The sequence below is a fragment of the Leuciscus leuciscus genome (genome assembly GCF_965113295.1).
Source record: "Leuciscus leuciscus genome assembly, chromosome: 17".
In the NCBI taxonomy this organism is placed as follows: Eukaryota; Metazoa; Chordata; class Actinopteri; order Cypriniformes; family Leuciscidae; genus Leuciscus; species Leuciscus leuciscus.
The window spans coordinates 27044513-27061368 of NC_138741.1; the positions used below are offsets into that span (position 1 = coordinate 27044513).

General features: G+C 36.9%; 1 protein-coding gene across 6 annotated transcripts in view; it reads right to left on the reverse strand.

Moving 5' to 3' along the window:
• npas3 (neuronal PAS domain protein 3) overlaps positions 1-16856 on the reverse strand; it is a 323145-nt gene that overhangs the window by 107747 nt on the left and 198542 nt on the right. For all 6 annotated transcript variants that reach the window (XM_082142316.1, XM_082142315.1, XM_082142314.1 and 3 more), the window contains one exon: positions 8838-8927. In XM_082142316.1, coding sequence (XP_081998442.1) covers positions 8838-8927 — 90 coding nt within the window. The remainder of the gene's footprint in view (positions 1-8837; positions 8928-16856) is intronic.

Consider the following 16856-nt stretch of genomic DNA (forward strand, 5'->3'; position numbering starts at 1 on the left):
TTTCCTACCTATCAGCGTAAGCACACGGTGCCATCTGTTACACAAAAGCAAACATACACATCTCAATTACAAAACAGACAGCTGCCCGCGTGCAGTGTCAGCGGCGCACGAAACGTCGGGGAATGCGCTTGACTTGGCGACAAGGTCCTTTTCAAAAGCAGCTTTCCTTCGCGACCACCTCGAAAACTCAATAAGAAAATCCCAAGTGGTGTGATGTTATCGCCGCTTCTCAATTTGCGTCGACCGTAAAGACAAACCTGGCCATTAATCTGGGAAAGATGGCTGTGCAATCCATCACATATTAATTATTGGAGATGAACTAATCACCCAGTGCAGAAGCCAAGCAGAGAGGGATGAAAAACTCAGGCAAGTGAAAAATTTGGCAACATATGCCTATTTACATACAGAAGCTAAATGATAACAGCTATTAGTGCAGCAAAAATGGATAAACGGCCATCTGTTGAACTGAATAATACGGATGCGGATGAAAAGGGGTGTTACTTTTACTGTCAAACACAAAAACCTTGTTATCAGCCGAATCTGAGAGAGGAGTCAAAGACCATCGAGATAAGAGAGTGAAAACACGTCCGCGCGCTTCAGTTTGGACACATTAACTGTATTATCAAAGAGCCGAGGGCAGGTGGAGCCATTGTTTAGCATCATGGTAATGTCTGCCATACAAGAGGAGAAGCTCGCACTCGCTGTAAAAATCTGCTGGCTTCTCCGGTCTGCACACATTAATCTAACACAAGGTGGTCAATGGCCATGGAGGGAAAAGCAATTTCGCATCCTTCGCTCGCTGACCTGAGGAGAGCAGAGAGGAGGGGACGGATGGACAGAGGGAATGTGGAAAAAAAAAAGGCATGCAAAAGCACAATCTAATATAAACCTGCTGCTAAAATCGACGTGAAATGGTGTTCGCATTCAAGTCAAACAGAATATTCAGTGAGAAATAATGTAGGACAGTACTTTATATTCTCTGCTTCAATTTGATTGCTTTGTGAAAAGTAGACTATGACACTATTGGTTAATATAAAATATCTATATAATAATAATATTAATAATAAGGTAAAACTTTGTCTGACTTTGTCTGATAAAACTGATAGTCTCCTTTAGACATTCTACTAACTATAAGCAACTTTGCAAACATTCGACTATTTCTGCCACAATACCATGGTTACAGTTAGTGTGACTACATTAAATCCATGGTGAATGTTGGTGATTTGTGGATTGAAAAGCCCTCTATAACTTGTTCGTTCATAGCACAATGTTTCTCCTGGTTTCCATGTCAGCGCTGTTTGATCTAACATCTGTGGTTTATAACAGTATTCTGCACTGAATTTGAATGCTTTCCACTAGATCTCGGTGCAATATTATTAATGCAGCAGTGAATTCAAACGCTTTCTCACTGGATCTCCCAGCGTTGTGTAGTAACGGTATCATGTGTTTAAGATTGGCTCGCGAGTAAACCTGTTCTGAGCTCTCGCTGGTGCTGTCTGGGTCCGGGTTGAGCAGCTCAAAGGAGTAGCGTGGTTTCGTGTCACTTTCTTTTTTTATGTTTCTCATATGCAACATAAAAGGTAGCTCTTATCAGTTGGGCAACGCGGTGGTGGCACCAGTAGTCACACCGGCAGGAAAAAAGGTTGCAAAATGTGACCATTTGTCTGGAGCCCTAAACCAATTATATATATATATATATATATATATATATATATATATATATATATATTAGGGCTGGGGGAATTAACGCGTTAATCTGTGCGATTAATTTGAAATGTTTAACGCGTAAAAAAAAAATAACGCATTTAACGCAGCACTTTTTTTTTTTATTGCCTCGTTTTAATGATTTCCTGTTGCGGCTGCTATTGAAAAGCCGAAAATATGTGCATCGGGTTTCATTCTCGCGCAGCTTTCATGAGCGGGTCTTTTCCGCTCCGTGTGCGCCGCCGCACTCTCCGTTCCGTGTGTCTGTGTGTGTGTGTGTGTGTGTGTGTGTGTGTGTGTCGGCCATAGGTGTAGGCGGCTGCGCTCTCTGCTCAATGTTCGACTCCGTGTTTGCGCTGCGCGTTCTGCTCTGTCGTTCACGGTCCAAACGCTTCAATCATGTACCGAGCACTGGAAAAGCAAAGTCCGCTCAAATAAGGTGAAATTTCTCTTTAGACTTCTGTTTGCTGAGCTGGTATAGTAGGATATTGCTGGGCAACAATGTTAAAGGGATAGTTCACCCAAAAATGAAAATTCTGTCATTTACTCTCCCTCAAGTTGTTCCAAACCTGTATGATTTCCTTTCTTCTGCTAAACACAAAACAAGATATTTTAAAGAAGGTTGGTTATTAAACAGTTGCTGGTCCCCATTAAACAGTTGCTGGTCCCCATTGACATCCATAGTATTTTTTTTCCTACTATGGAATCAATGGGGTCCATCAGTCGTTTGGTTACCGACTTTCTTCAAAATATCTTCTTTTGTGTTCAGCAGAAGAAAGAAAGATATAAAGGTTTGGAACAACTTGAGGGAGAGTAAATGATAATCATACATGCTCTGGTAATAATAGCTTTTTTAGGACTATAGTTTATTTTTATAATTAGTTAAAAAAATTGGGAAAAAAACATCTTAAATTGATTGTTGATTGATTATTGAAAAAGAATAATACATTGATATATTGATGTTTAATATTATTTTAATATAGGGCTATTTTCTGTTCCTTTTTTTCCAGTGATTCTAAGTTTAATTATTGATGATTACAAGCTTGGAGGAAATGCAATTAATTGCAATTAATTACAGCAAATTGTGCAATTAATTAGTTAATTTTTTTTTATCGATTCCCAGCCCTAATATATATATATATATATATATATATATATATATATATACATACATATATATACATATATATATATATTAGGGCCGTCAAAGTTAACGCGTTAATAACGCGTTAACGCAAAATCATATTAACGGCACAAATTTTTTTAACGGGCGATTAACGCAGCGCGTATTTTCTGTTTGACCCGTGGCCCAACCTCTAGTTGGAGAAATGGAGATACACAGTGTTGCCAACTTAGCGACATTGCAGACCCCTTTAGCGATTTTTTCCCTTCAACAAAGCGCCCAAACCTTATTTAGTTTCTGAGAATATACCGGTACCGCCTCTATCAGCTCTCGCTCTCTCTCTCTCTCTCTCTCTCTCTCTCTCTCTCTCTCTCTCTCTCTCTCTCTCTCTCTCTCTCTGCGTCTCACGCGGAGGAGCAGCGCTTTAATTCAGTTAAGCACAGATATTATGTTGCTTCACAAATTTACAAGTATAGCCGAAATCAGAGCACAGATATTGTCTTTATCTTATGTGAATTTGATTTCACCAGACGACGGCTCGATTATCAGAATTGTTGTGCAGATTAACTTAACATCTTGGAAGGCAGAGCTGGTTATGTCTTAATGGGTCGCGTTTCAGTCACCATTTCAAATTCATTCCGTTGTTTGACAACAGAAACAGTAAAATATACCAATGAAAACAGTTTTATTGAGAATTTAGCTTCATCAAAATGGGCACAGAGAGAGACAAACTACAATGTTACAATAAATAATAAATGTACATTTAGCATTTTCAGAAGAGCTGCCCTGGCATGCAAAATCTAAACATGTTTGTGTTAGTAAATTGCTCAGTGCAAAGAAAGAGAAGTAATGGTAACCTGGCATTTTTTTTGTTCTTTCTACATGCGTCTAATAGACATGAACAAGTTCTTTGAAAAACATCTATGACCTTTGAAACATGTCTCGTCCTTTTGCTCTATATTGACTATGGTTTCAATAATAAACATACATTTGCATAAAGCATCTATATTTATCCATGCCCACGTTCATTAGAGTATTACAAACTTGAAAAGTATTCATTTAAGGTACATTTAGAAAAAAAAAAAAAATGTGCGATTAATCGCGAGTTAACTCATGACAATCATGCGATTAATCGCGATTAAATTTTTTTATCGATTGACAGCCCTAATATATATACATATATATATATATATATATATATATATATATATACATACACACACACACACATATACATATATATATATATATATATATACAAAAAAAATATAATATATATATATTTATTTTTTTATATATATTTTTTTCATTGGGGAGAAATCTCCTAATGGGGAGATTTATTGTATATTGTATATTTGATTGTATTAAAACAATTATTTATGATTATTCTCTTCTGTATGAGATGCAACCTGTATTGCTGTAACCTAACCAGAGCTTTAGGTAAACTGCCTGCACCCAACATGTGTGACCTACGATCAAACCCAACCCGGAGAGATTTAACCGTTTTACAAAACATGCCATAAATCACACCGTCAAAGACTATTGTGCAGCTGGCTTGGAATCACAGTAAGGTCCAGCTGATGTCATTACGGGGACAGTGAACTCCATGACTGGACGCTTCCTATCTACTTTCAAAGGGATTGAGGAAGAGCTCGATTTAGAGATTAGTGCTCCTCTAGTGCCCTGCGAGGCCGCAGTATCTGTCTGAGAGCAGAGCTTGGATTTGAGCAGCTGAGCGCTCGTATGATTGAGCCGCGGTGCTGAAAGGTCATGCTATCGACTGTGCCTAGTGTAATGGCCGCAGTATGGTTCAGGCCCTGAATCTTTAATAACCTTCATCATTAGCTCTTAGGAAATCAGAGCTCGCACAGAGCGGTATGAAGAGATCTATTGGCTCTTACCATCGCAATGCAGAGCTGTAACTTACAGGATTACAAAATGCAGGGTTAAAAGGCTGTTATAAACCATTATGCTAGATTAAAAAAAGTTCAAGGAGAAGTGTTAAACATGACTGATAGCACTACTCCATTAAGGCTGTTCTAACTACATTACATTTATGTTAATGTGATTGTTATTTACAGATTAAAAAAATAATACAAAATTAACAAAAAGATGCAGGAGCACATTAAAACAAAAGCACATTAAAACAGATGCAAGCAGTATAAATTCATATTCTCTGTATAACCCAAAGTTTAGTTATCAAACAGACATTTCTAAAAAAGATAAGCTATCCTGGTGATTACTTGCATGGCTGGAGATGTGCATTAACTGAGCACCAAAATCTAATTTGATTTTGAACAAATGTTAATTAACTACACAGAGCGCCAAAGTTAAACTAGAAACCTAGAATATATATGAAAATCATATATTAGTCTATTTTAGATAGAAAAACAGCACAAAAAATGCATAGAACTGTCAATGCAGAAAAGCTCACAAATTGCTCATCCAATTAATGATGAAAATAATGAACTACACCTTATAAATTTGTGGCCTCTAGGACAGATTAACGAAGAAAAAGGTTTAGCAATTAAGATCAGGAGAGTTATGGGATAAGCTTAACCATGTAAGATAATAAAACCTACTTAGACTAAAGACTTTACAAGCACTTTATCAGCAGGCCAACCTAAAGATAATACCACAGAAAAAGAGCAAGACAAATTCCAAAAGCCAGGATTTTGAGAATTAATCAATTATTTGATAAAAATCATCAATCAATTAATGCTGAATAAATTTCGAGTTGGCTTTAGACTTCTCTTCTTAATTCATATCTCAATCCCTCTATCTAGCAGACTATTTTAATATTCGTTTACAGCCACTGTTGCTTTTATAATTTAGAAGACTCAATATTTACAATGTCTAAATCTGACAGGTTATAGCTGCACTTGAACTTGATTGAAAGCATATGTTCGAAATGGAATCATAACGCACTACATAGTATTTACTTTATGCCTGCTATTTTTAATTTGTGTATTCCATGCTGTCATGTTCAGTTTTGGTTGCAGTGTGGTTTTGATGTACTCTTAGTTTGTATTTCATTATTGTGTTTCCTGCTGGTTTCCTTTGTTCTAGGCTGTGTTCAAAATCGACCCGTATACCCTCATTCACTATTTCCTACATTACTATAATATAATATAGTTCACTTGAAGGAGTGAATGAAAACGAGTGAGTGACTTTGGACACTGAGTGCACTGGAAGGGCTGCTGCTTTTGCGTAGTTTTTGCTTGCTGTTTAATGATCATCTGTCATGGAAACTAGCATGTATAAACATGAATTAAACTATTTAATAATCGAGTAAAAAGGAATTTATACCTGTAAGGAATTGCGCTGTAGCCACATTGGACCAGCGGTTTGGAAAATGGATGGATGATTCAGCTAGATGGATGATTTCGTACACAACCATAGTCACTAGTTTGCTCCTATAGTAACTGATTATGTTGTACACCAGTTTCTAGTTTAGTTCTTATTATCCTGTGCATATACAGTATAAGGCCCTCAGTTTCTTCAGTTCTTTGTCTTGTGTTTCTTTTAACTGTCAAGTGATTTCTGCTGATTTGGATTATCTTCTTATTGTAATTAATAAAAGTGTTGCAATTACATCCCCTTCTCCTCATTTTGCCTGACCTGTCGTGACACATGCATATAATAAAACAATACAATAAAAAAAATACATACTGTCTTTCTTTAAAAGTATTATGCAAAGCATTTCATCATCTCGGAAATGCATATGATTAATTTGCATTAAATACATTTTTTATTCAAATATCTTACTTTTCACCCGCTGAAAAAAAAAAGTCAAGTATCATCTCTGGTTCATCTGTCAGACTAGAAATGAAAGTACATTGCATACAGTTTTATTACAGCTTTTTTTTTTATACAGGATGTATATATATATATATATATATGATTACATAGGAGTCCAATTATCACCTTGAAAAAAAGAAGAATACATATCTGATTAAAACGAGTGTAGGAGATTAAAAATTGAGGTTGTTTTCATTTCCTATGTCGATTTGAGTGCACGGCATTGTGGGATACAGTATTTCATGCAATGTTCTGTGATTGTATACTGCATATTTTGAACCCAGGTCATCCAGGTACTCGTAGACCGTGGACAGTATATATAGTTAATACTGTTTTTTTGTTTTGTTTTGTTTTTATAGTAGTTTGTAAGCCAATTTATACTGTATACTGAAAGGAGCTTTGGTAACACTTTATTTAAAGCCTTTATATACAATAGATTATAAAAGTTTTTTTTTTTTAATATTCAATTTTAATAATGCCTTTAATGCACCTTATAATGCATTGTATGGTCTCATGAATAATTGTAACCACAGTTATAATGCATTATAATACTTATCTATTCATTGTTCCACCTTTAGAAAGTATAATGCTTTAAACACATAACAAATGAATTTCAGATCAAACAAGGAATCTGCAAATATTATAATGCATTTTAACTTTGGTTACAATTATTTATGAAAAGATATGTTGCAGTATTACATAAATTATGAATATATAATGATTATACATAAAGGCTTTAAGTAAAATGTTTTTTTTGTTTTTGTTTAAAGGGGTACTTCACAGCTGGCAAAGTGGGCTTTCAATAAAACTCGGCTGCCTATGCAGTAGAAAAGGTATAAAAAAATTGTAAAAAAATTATCGGTGCTACCTGACTAGAAAAAACAAAGAAAAAGGCAGTTGTCTTCCTTTTTGCCAAATAGGCAGGAAAACTTCAACACCCATAATGCACTGGGCATGTTGCCGTCCAACGCGTTTGACCAGAGTCAAATACCGCCTTTCTTTAGTAGGAAATACTTCTTAGCAAACTTTTAGTCATAATGGTGTCGACTTTTATGGTTCCCAGTGCAAGAATTCAAAGAGTAAACGTTTAGCGGGAGTGAGTTACTTTCGGTTTCCAGTGAAGGATCCAGTGCATTGCAGGCAGTGGGTAAAACAAAGAATCGTAAATATGGAGAGAACACCAGGACAGAAAATCTGAAATCTGTTTGTAGTCAACATTTCAAAACTGGATGACAATGAATACAGTGTTTACAGTGAAATAAATTCCCATTCCATCAGTTCCCACCAAAGCAAGAAAGCTGTTGTTATAATGTTCTATTTGTACCATAATACTGTTCAAAGAGTAGATGACACAATTTCAGTTATAAATCTACCCTTACAATAACTGTTCTGTTATTAACCCTCAGTCGATCTGACTTGAAAAAAATATGGTAAAAATTCTAAACGTATTTTCAATTGAATCCCTTTTTCAGTAAAACAAGTGTATGAGATTAAAAATCTCGATTGGTATCACCTCTGGTTCATTTTCCTAACTAGAAATGGTAGGTCAAATGGAGTGCATTCTATTGTGGAATACAGTACTCCATGCAGTGTGCTCTTTTTGCCCTTACATACTGTGTACTGTTTTTAAGATGCATATCAATTTCTTTTGAAACCGGCGGTAGTATTCTGTCATCCTGAACACAGCCCAAATTATTCCCAATCTCTGACAGAAGGAAATGAGTTAAACTGCTGCAAACTGTTACAGTCACCGGTACAGTGAGCATCTTGAAGGCACCTGTGCAGTTTAGATCCCTCATACAAGGACAGCAAGAGACGGTTCTGATGATTTTTTTGATTTTTTGAACCACCGGTGAACAGAAGCTGCCTGTTGTGCAGCCGTGTCTGGTTTGATTGAAGCCTGCTAGCACTCGAGATGAAGCTCAGCTAGACAGGACCGCAAGAGTTCTGAAGGTCACTTTCTCACTGTCTGACCTCACCGATCTGTCTGTTTATTGATAGGCCCTGGCTCGAGCCAACAGGAGCGGGGGAACACGCTAGCATTCCAATGAGAACATCTCTCTGGCACTTAAAATATGCAGTGATGAACGCCGCCAATTAAACAGAAGCTAACACAACCGCAGGAGTTTATCTAACACTAATTTGTCCAGATTCTCTTCCGCACCGATGGACGAAAAGAGATGAGAGTGAAAATCTCAAGTGCACTCACCTGTGAAAGCCCCAGGTATATGGACACTGTCTCTGAGATGTACAAAAACCTCCCCTCCTTGTTTAGTGCAAATACAAATCCATCCAGGGACTGTGGAGGAAACAGAAAGAGAGAAAAGAGAAGAAACAAGTCAGGCGAGAGTCTCACAAATAGCTTATTTCTCACAGCACAAAGAGAGAAGCCATCAAGCCCAGAATTGCAAACAGAACCGCATCCCATGTGGAAACGACTGACAGATCATTAAAGAGCAACAATTACAACGTCAATTAACAGCTCCGGATCACAGACGCCTCAACTCTAAGGGATGGTGGGAGCGATACATAAATATAGGCAAAAAACGGCTCGTTTATATGAATAATGGTAGTTGTTTTTTTGTTTTTGTTTTTGTGGACAAATCAGATTTGTTTTTCCATATTTCCAGATTCGTTTGAGTTGGTTAACTCAATCACGCAGCGACCTGCATCTATCAATGAAGTCAATATCAAATATCAATATCAAACAGAACTATTATGTTGGATGTGTCCTTGACAATGATTTAAGTGGTGCAAATATGGCTACATTTCTTGCTAGATGTGTTAGTTTTCTGGATAAACCATGTTTAGCGCAATGTCATTTTGAACATGCATTTCTTGGATGTCTGATCTGTCTCATGACTGCATGGTTGGATAAGTTACAGAAATCTCAAAAATAAATTGATGTTTAGTTTTAGGTTTTAGTACTTTTACACTTTTTACGTATATCCCATTTTAGACATCTTGACTGGTTACCTATAGAAAACACAAGATAATCAATAAAAGAGCTCCTACGTATTTTAACACAAACAGTATGTCTCTAGGGTAAGCGAGAAACATTGTTATAATACTAGGCAAATTCTTATGGATATTACATGATATTGTTTTAAAACTATGTAGGGTCTTTCGAATACTTAGGGGCTCAAGAGTGGAATAAGTTGCCTCTGGATATTAAAAGTATTTCAAATATGGTTGGTTTTAGTTTGAAAGTCAAAAGTTGGTTATTAGATAGGTTGTTTTAGTGAGTGATGAATTTGTATTAGTGTCTTGTGTGATGGATGTTGTGTGGATGATAATCTATTTCACTCAAATGTACGTCATAATATATATATATATATATAAAAAAAGATTTGTTACGTACGTTTCATTGCGGCTTAAGGGTTAGGGTTTAGGTTATTGGGTTTATTTGTTTCAACTTTATGTTGGCAATCAGCATTGAGATTGACCAATGAAATCTTTAGTGGGCAGGATTTGTGCTTAAATGTTTAAGGGGAAAAACAACATGCTGCATCGCTGTGGCAATTACTGTAAATATTGTATTCAACCAGAATGTTAACTAAAAATGGAATTCATTTCTCACCTTTTCTGGAGAAAATATTTTTTTCAATGCACAAGGTAGCAGAAACAGAAAAATTTCACCGCACACACAAAACCATATGAAAGCTGAAGTGCTTAATTGTGAACAAAATCACCTCTGTTTGGTCAATGACACACTGCAGCTGCAAAATCACTTTTTATTTAGCATGGTGTAAACTGCTGGCAGAGCTTGGCAAGCGGTTCTGTTCTCAGTGCCACCACAGTTTTGCCGTCTGAGAACAACAACCCACCCTTATTGTAAAAAACATGCCTGTGAAAATGATATTATGTTGCTTCTTGCACGTTTCATGGAATTTTCAAAGTGAAAGTTGCTAAAAGTGCTAAAAGCGTGTTCAGTTTTACCTTTAACATGATGAATGTGAATCTGGCAATGTTTTAATGTGGGTTGTTGCACGTTTTGCGGTGGTTCAGAAATTAAATGTCCGGTGAATGACGCTTAAAGCGTAATGCTATATTGTGTTTGAAAATAACTTACCACCTACACTAAACCCTAACCTAAAATAACCAATAGTGTTAATGTCCCCCTGTAGTCAATAATTGTAAACTCATCTTTGATCACCAAAATGACGTTAAAACATCTTTTCCTCACATTTTTTTTTGTTGTCATGCCTTAAAAAAGCTTGAATGTAACTCTACACCCTTGCCTCATTTAGTATACGTGGTTCTATGAATATGCAAATTAGCCCCACCACCACTCACTCACACCAGCTCAGAGATACACTCATTGACGTGATTGGTTACAAGGTAGTTTGTGACGTCAGAAACACCAGCGATTTCCATACATACGGAGCTGGTTATTTGATAGAAACGTCAAACTGTAATATTTTACAGGTCATGCACTAAAAGTGTTTTGAGGTCATACGATATTTTTGTGCAAGGAACCGCATGAAAATAAGTCTTTATTAATCAATAATATGCCTCTGTAATCATCATTTGTGTTAAAGGGAATAAAAGTTGTTTGTGCTTTACAGTTACTAGTGTTCATTTGAGCTGGAAACTGCAGTAGATTGTATGTTTAGGTACGTTTTTGGAGTTTTACAATATATAGAGGCATGTTTTTCCAATTTGCCTATAGGTTGGAAAATGAACAAGGTATTAGTGTTAGCCGCTTACCAAGTAAAAAAACCCAATAACTTTACTGTAGTTTAGCTTCTTTAAGACAGACACAGTTTCAAATTATCTTCCCTTAAACTGGTTTCTAGACATCTGTGGTTTCTAGGGTGTTCTGGATGGTTGCTCTCCAAGACCATCCAAGAGTCCAAGTCTCTCTACACTGTAAAAAATATTTTTTGCTTTTAATAAACTAAACTTAATTTACTTGTACTACATACAATTGATTTTTCCAATAAATATGAATTGACTAAATTAAAAAAGTTATTTAATATTGTGAAAGTAGGTACAAAAAAACAAAAAACTATAATGAGTTGAGATTTTCTTCCAGTGTACAGTATGTTATTCTAGTCTCTATGGGTAATTTTCCTCAGTGGGATTTTTTTTGTGCCTGTTTTATCATTATAAACACACATTTAAACCAAAAAGCCATAAAAAGCCAGCATTTAATATTAAATACATTGTTTAGTAAGCACTGCTAATCATTACGGAAGCCATGACCAATACATAAATATTCTGCAAAACAAAGTCTGATCCTTATCAATAAAAGTCACAGACATAAGAAAAGAGTGGTCGTGTTGGGTTATTATGGATTTTGGACAAAGGGAAGCCGATATCACCGCTGGAGGTGCTGCTGTTTGGTCTCCAACAGTCAACAATTAAGGCATCGAGGTCACATGGGTTAATTACATATTGTCCCCCGCTGCCTCAGATAATCCGTAGGGTGATGCACCCTGGGCGAGAAAATGGCAGAAAGGAATGAAGAGGAAAAAAAACAAGGTATTGTGGACAATGTCACAGCTGATCTGATCACCTTTTTATGAAAATCAGGTTTACACAGACGGGGTGGGAAAGCATCCCTCTCTCGTTTATTTCTGAGTTTAAAGCAGCATTGGCAGCTGGCGAGAGAGCGTGCGGTCTCTGCTCGCCGATAAAACAGAGCAGCCTCGGGCTATTTACAGCGTGCTGATATGCAGCTGACAACAGCACGTCCCACGGCGGCCCGCTAGCGCATCACTTCCTCCCTGAGCACGCATCTGCTGGAGGTGATGTGTTAGACTCGCGGTTTACATTACACTGCGCTAATGCTAATACTGTCCCATTATATGGCACTTTACATTTGAAATGCTAATGTGCCAATATAGATGCGTTAACATAAATGCTACGCTAACACGGATGCTTATTTACCTTACTTAAAGCAACAAAAAGCTTCAAGGGACTGTATTCTACACATCTAGCATTTAATTTTTCCCCTGAAGTCCACTTATAATATCAGTCAAGGTTTCTTGCACCAAAGTGGTTGTAAATTAGCCTTAGCTGACCATGTTTTGCCCTCGCTCTGACCCTCAGGGGCTATTCACACAGAATGCGCTCTTATATTCGCTCTGAGCTATTTTTTTAATTGTTGTTCTATGTAAATATGCTCAAGACAAACATCTTTGTTGCATTTGTTATGCTTTGTCATGCCTTGCTAGCCTCTTTGCATGTGAAAACTACTGATATACTGTAGAGTTCACGTTGTTGCATTGGTCTGTACATATTCTAATGGTAGTGACTTTTTAATTTTTAAACAGATTGGTTTATACTGACTATATATACTATATACTATCATTCAAAAGTATGTACTATTGTGAAATATGATTACATTTTTAAATAACTGTTTTCTATTTTAATATATTTAAACTGTAATTTATTCCTGTGATGTCAAAGCTGAATTTTCAGAATCATTACTCCAGTTTTTAGTGTCACATGAACCTTCAGAAATCATTCTACTATGCTGATCTATCTGTCTTTCTGACCAACCTGTCTGTCTGTTTGTCTACCTATCTATCTCTCTGTCTGTCTACCTACCTACCTTTCTGTCTGTCTACCTGCCTACCTACCTGTCTGTTTGTATACCTACCTATCTCTCTGTCTGTCTGTCTGTCTGTCTACCTATCTATCTCTCTGTCTGCCTGTCTACCTACCTGCCTACCTACCTGTCTGTTTGTATACCTACCTATCTCTCTGTCTATCTGTCTGTCTGTCTGTCTACCTACCTACCTCTCTGTCTGCCTGTCTACCTACCTCTCTGTCTATCTACCTGCCTACCTACCTGTCTGTCTGTCTGTCTGCCTGTCTACCTACTTCTCTGTCTGTCTACCTGCCTACCTGTCTGTCTGTCTGTCTGTCTGCCTGTCTACCTACCTCTCTGTCTATCTACCTACCTACCTGTCTGTCTACCTGCCTGTCTGCCCAACTACCTGTCTGTCTTTATGTCTGTCTGTATATCTGTCTGTCTTTATGTCTGTCTGTATATCTGTCTGTCTCCCTACCTACCTGTCTGTCCGTCTCTGTCTGTCTGTCTGTCTGTCTGTCTGTCTGTCTGTCCAACTACCTAAATTTCTTTATGTCTGTCTGTGTATCTGTCTGTCTACCTACCTGTCTGTCCAACTACCTGTCTGTCTTTATGTCTGTCTGTATATCTGTCTGTCTACCTACCTACCTACCTACCTTTCTGTCTACCTACCTGTCTGTCTGTCTGCCCACCTACCTACCTACCTGTCTGTCTACCTAGCTGTCTGACTGTCTGTCTGTCTACCTGTCTGTCAACCTACCTGTCCATCCATCCATCCATCCATCCATCCATCCATCCATCCATCCATCCATCCATCCATCCATCCATCCATCCACCCATCTATCTATCCATCTCTCTGAAAAATGTCTGTGTAAAAAAAAAATCCAGTGAAATGATAAATTCAGTCCATTCTCTCAAACGGTGCATCATGTTTATAGAGCGCAAATACTGGCCTTCCGTTCTCCTCCATCCCTGTCAGTTCATCTATACACTGAGAGACCACCGTCCCCTCCCCAGTGGAGGGCCTCTCTTGGACTTTGTGACCTGCGAGAGCCTCCTCCTGGCTGTCAGGAAGGACCCGCAGCAGTCACCTCCAGCCAGTCTGCAATCATCTCCACTGCTCTTCCTTCAAACGCACGGCATCTGTGGGCCAGGTCTCTGAGGAACACTGCGTGCCTCCGCCTGGCTCCCCTCCATGATAAACGGCCTCTGTTTACAGGCTAACCACTGTGTAAAGTGCACAATAAATCACTAGCCAGACAAACTTCTGGGGGAGAAAAGTGTAACATTAAGATGGGCCTTTTTTGTCATTTGTTTAAAGCAGTCATGCCTTGCAAGCAGCTTCTCTCTCTCTTGCTCTCTCTTTCTGGGGAAGAAAGGAAGAAAGCGTCTCACAGAAGGGAAATGAAACTCTGTAACGGTTTGGGATCTGCACACTGACCTAAGGCAGCAAAAGCAATAGAATCTAGATTAAGATTAAATGTAGAAAAAATTAAAAAGTGTAATTCAAGCTTCTTGTGGTTTTAGTTATTCACAAATAGCATTAACAAGAGGCAATATTAATGCATCATCATTAAATTAATTGAATCCTCATTTAAATAAAAAAATAAAAAATAAATAAAAAACATTGCATCACTGAAAATCTATTTTCAGGGTTTTTTTTACTCAGTTTTTGTGAACACAAAATCAAATTTTAACCTATTTACTTTTTTAATAAAAATTAAATAACTCTCTGGCTTTATTGTAGAAGATAAAACAGTTTGTATTATTCTACATTAAAATAAGTTTGTTCCTCATATATATATATATATATATAAAGTAATACATTTTAGGCCAACATATTTTTTTTTTTACTTTACAAAATGTTCACGGTCTTATTGTGCACATTATTCAGAAGGGGGAAAAATTAATTTAAAATTAAAATCTTTTTATTTTTTAAATACTTTTTCTGCCTCTGAAACAACATGTCCTCTGTTGACATAACCAAAGACAAACACAGGAAAAAAAAAATATTAACCAAGCATGTTTTTCTTGTTGAATATCCAAAGAAATTTCACTCAGAAATGTCAAATCCCAGAAATAAAATGGTTTTAATGTTGACTTTAAATACAACGTTCCAGGATTTTTCTAAAGAAAAATATTTTTTAAACAATTTTAACATTTAAATCTTATATTTTTTCTGCCTCTGAAACGCCCTATCCCCATCCTGATGGATAAACTAATCTCACAGAAATCGCATGCATTGGCAATACTGTTTTGTTCTGTTTTACTTTAAATAAAACTAGAAAGCTTGTGTCTCCTCGAATGATTATTTGCTTCACTATAAGCTATTGTTAAATAATATAGACCACAATCCCTCAAACAAGAACATTCCTGCCTTTCAGTGCTACAACAGTAAACACGATCTGGAACTCAGTAGCCTTGTGTTTTCTCTAACAAAGGACAAATATACGTGAGCTGAAGGACACGCAAGCTGGTAAACATCAATCTAGTCGCTGCACCCTGGCCAGAGCCACCACACGTCCACATTAACACACACAGCGGACGCCAGGCGAGACCAGCCTCATTGACTATTAACATATCATTAACTATTAGGTCAGACAAAATGAAGAGGGAGAGAGAGAGAGGCAGAGAGGAGCGGGGCAGCTGGTGACGGGGGAGATGCCACATGTTCATCTTCCTCAATCACATCCCTCCATTCCCTCCATTCTCCAACAGCCTCCATGATGAAGAACTGCTCGGCCAAACCTGGGCAGGACTCGCTCGCACAGGTATTGAGCTACAGGACTCCTACATGCAATGCAAATGAAGACTTAAACCCCTCCACAAAACAGTAAGTCAAAACAAAAAGTTGGAGGACATGGCCATTTAAACAGTTTTAATTAGAAATATTTCATTTGGCTGATTTCAAACATTTCAAGAAGTATAAAAATGCCATTCAGTCAGAGCACACTTTTTCATCTGGTGCCACGTATATGTTAAAAAGAAGTTGTGTTTGCCTGAAAAGCGATATACAGGTGGGTAAAAGGTCGACATACAATAGCTCAAATAAGATAAAAAAAAAATTCGCAGCCATTTAGATAACAGTTAGCAGAAATATAAAACAATTACTAGCATCTAAATGATTATTTTACTATTAAAACAAAGGTTTTCTTAAAAATATTATTAATAAATATAATAATATTAAATAATATTAATACTTACTAGAAGCTCACAAGGCTCTTTTTTACTATTAAAATATAAAAAAAATCTTAAAAAGAATATATATATATATAATTTATAATAACATATTTAAATAATTTATAATTTATTACTTAAAACAATCAATCACACACACACACACACACACACACACACACACACACACACGCACGCACGCACGCACGCACGCACGCACGCACGCACGCACGCACGCACACACACACATAAAGCTGCTAGAGTGCTATCTGTTCCAGACTGATATTTGGTAATACACTAACAAAACATTAGTGGGTTACACTTTATTTCAAGGTATAATTGTTACAGTGTAATTAGCTATTTAAGTACTGAGTACTTACTAGTACAACTACTAGTACTTACTATAGGGTTAGGGTAGGATTAGGATTTGGTTGAGGGTTAGTTGCATGTAATTATGCATAATTTACTGTTATTACTATGGTAAGTACATGTAACATATGTAACAAG